At 62.4% G+C, this 2,737-nt stretch overlaps 1 protein-coding gene across 2 annotated transcripts in view; it reads left to right on the top strand.

Moving 5' to 3' along the window:
* Nucleotides 1-894: 894 nt before the first annotated feature.
* Nucleotides 895-2,737, top strand: part of TFAP2A (transcription factor AP-2 alpha) — a 14,496-nt gene continuing 12,653 nt past the window's right edge. The window contains exon 1 of one of the 2 annotated variants that reach the window (XM_026039352.1): nucleotides 895-956. In XM_026039352.1, coding sequence (XP_025895137.1) covers nucleotides 906-956 — 51 coding nt within the window. In that variant the 5' untranslated portion in view covers nucleotides 895-905. The remainder of the gene's footprint in view (nucleotides 957-2,737) is intronic. The other variant, XM_026039353.1, reaches the window with a different exon arrangement.

Raw genomic sequence — 2,737 nt, 5'->3', positions numbered from 1 at the left:
AGAGACAAAAGTTTTTTTCCCTTTTTCCTTTCCCCGGGGTGCCCGGCAGGCCCCGCAGCCCGCGGGCAGCCGCGCCGGGCCCTGCGGGCGCTAAATCCGCGCGGCGCCCGCGGGGTCCCCGGGGCGGCTCCCGGGAGCGGCCCGTCCCGTCCCGTCCCGTCGGCGGGGGAGGCCGCGGAGCGGGTGGCCCCCAGGCGGACCCTCCTCCCGGAGCCCTCGGGGCCCGCGGCAGCCCCAGCGGGACCGGGACCGGCCGGCGGCTTCAGCCGGCGCGTGGGATCGGCCAGGAAAAAGCCGAGGGAGAAGCAAGAAGGTGATTTGGGGCGGATGGAAGCGAGCACCTGAAAGAAGGGGGGAAAATGAAAGGAAGGGTGGAAAAGGAGCCCTACAGGAGGGCAGGATGGACGCTCGTTTCGCCGCACGTTGCGAAGCCAACGGCGCGCTCGGCAGCGACAAAAGTTTGGTCGCCGTGTCCAGAGAGTCGGGGGCTCCCGGTTTCCGCGCGCCCCTCCGCGGAGCGGGAGCCGGGGGTGCTGGGCAAGAGGGGGACGCGCTTTCGTTAAACCCCGTGGGGGGCAAAAAAGGGAAAAGAACCCGGAGCAATAGCAGTGCTAATAACGAGGCGGTGCCGGCGGGAGCCGCGGGCGGCGGCGGCCGGGGCGCCCCACGGCCGCCCCACGGCGCGGGGCTCGGGGGTCCCGGGGGGGTCCCGCTCCCCCGGTCGCGGGGCTGGCGCGGCCGCCGCCGTTTATGCTAATGAGGCGCGGAGGGCGCGGGGGAAGCGCCGCGAAACGGGAAAGTTTCTGCCATTAGAGGGAGATCTGCGAGCGCGCAGGGCGCCGCGCGAAGCCTCCGCAGCTCCGAGAGGCAGCGCCGCGAAGCCGCTCTCCCTCCCGCGCCGATCCATGAAAATGCTCTGGAAGCTGACGGATAATATCAAGTATGAGGAGTGCGAGGTAAGCGCCTTGTGCCCCGCCACGCCGCAGCCTCCGTACGCATCCCAGCTTCTTATAGGGGAAAAAAAAAAAAAGGAAAAAAAAAGGGAAAAAAAAAAACTTCCCGCGCCGTTGCCCGGCTCCTTGGCAGCCCTGCAGCTGGAGAGGGGCTGCGGGTGTATCCCGGGATTTTGGGGGCTTGTGGAAAGCCTGCTCGTCGCGAAGTGTGTGGGGAGAGGCAAACAGGACRGAGGATGCAGCATCAGCTGCCTTGGCTGTAGGTAGATCCCGTGTAGATAAGGCTCTGTAGGATGCTACACTCATCCATATGGATGGGTGGATGGATGGATAGATAGATGGATGGATGGATGCCTGAATGAATAGACGGATGAATGAATGAATGAAAGGGCAAAGAGACAAAGGGAAAAGAACTATCCTTACACGCTAGGTACCCGAGGCGTCCCAGTAGGATGGCGCAGGACCAGCTCTTAAAATCAGCATTTTGGAGGGAGCTGCGTGTTAGGTAACAACAAGCTGGTTTTTTTTTTTCTTTTTTTTTTCTTCCTGGGGTCGGTTGCTGGAGTGAAAGCAGGGGAGTTGGAGCGTTATCATCCCAACATTTTAATTTCCAGGGATTCACTCTCATGCCTTTGAGTAGCAATATTTTAAACTCTTGGGGGAAAAAAAAAAAAGAGAGAAGAAGAAAAAAGAACAAAAGGAGAGAGAGAGATAAATTTAAAACTACCTAATTTTGTTCTGGAGCAAACGGCATGGCGCATAGATTGGGTTACATGCGTGAGTGGATGCGCATCCAGATTATCTTTATTATTTTTATAGAGGCGAGTGTCTATTAGTCTGACCAAAAAAAAAAATCATCAAAAGCCCAGAGTGGTGCCCGGGACCGATGCCCGATGCCAAAGCAACGAACCCTCGTGTCGCGCGTGTCCCCGAGCTGCCCTCGACGCGGGCTCCCTTCGCCGCGGAACGCGCTGCGTGGGTCGCCCCGCGCGGGGAGGCGCCCCCGCCCCACGGGCGTTTCTGGGCAGGAAGGGGGGGCCGCTGCCGTCCGAAAGCACCGCTGCTGTTTGCGGAGCCGTCSTTAGGGCAGGAGAGCGACTGCGGGCTCGTCTCGCTCTCCGGGCTCTCAAATAATCCGTATTTCAGCCCTAGATCGGGCGGTTTGGGGTGAAGTTGTTTCCCGGAGCGGGAGCCGAGCTCTGAGATCCGCGGCTGTTTGGATGCTTGATTTCTAGCCATGTGTCAGGGTGTCGGAGGGTTGCGTTCAATTTTACTTTATTCTTTAAAAGGCGGAACACAGAATGCTCGGCTGGATTTTGGGACAAAGAGCCTTCCAGCCCCGTTCTGCTCCGCAGGGCGGGCGTTTGGCCGCTGGCGCTTCCCGGCCGGGGCTGCCGGTGCCCGGCGCGAACGGGACCGTGCCCCGAGGTGCCCCGTGCGGCGGCCTCTTGCCGGGCTCCCGTGTCGCCCGTCGCCGGGTCCGGGCGCCGGTGCGCGGCTCGGGCTGCCGGTGTCAGCCTGCGGAGGGAGGAAAGGCGCCTGGCTTGGCAGGACCTGCCTGGGGAAAAATGACAGCAATAATAAAAAGGATGGGTAATAACGACGGTGGTGATTCTGAGAGCGGGGCAGAGGCCGCGCTGCGCTCGCGGTGCGGGAGGCCGCGGCGGGCGGGCGCGGGGCCGGTCGGGGGAGCTGCCGCGAGTTGCACATCCAGTCGGACGGGTTGCGCCGCGGCCCCGGCTTGTCTGGGCCGGGAGCAGCGCCCGCTTCGCCTCTGCCGCCGC

Source organism: Nothoprocta perdicaria, unplaced genomic scaffold, assembly GCF_003342845.1.
Source record: "Nothoprocta perdicaria isolate Ctin4 unplaced genomic scaffold, notPer1 scaffold_229, whole genome shotgun sequence".
In the NCBI taxonomy this organism is placed as follows: Eukaryota; Metazoa; Chordata; class Aves; order Tinamiformes; family Tinamidae; genus Nothoprocta; species Nothoprocta perdicaria.
Note: the sequence above shows the minus strand (reverse complement) of the source record. Positions and strands in the feature narration are given on the sequence as shown.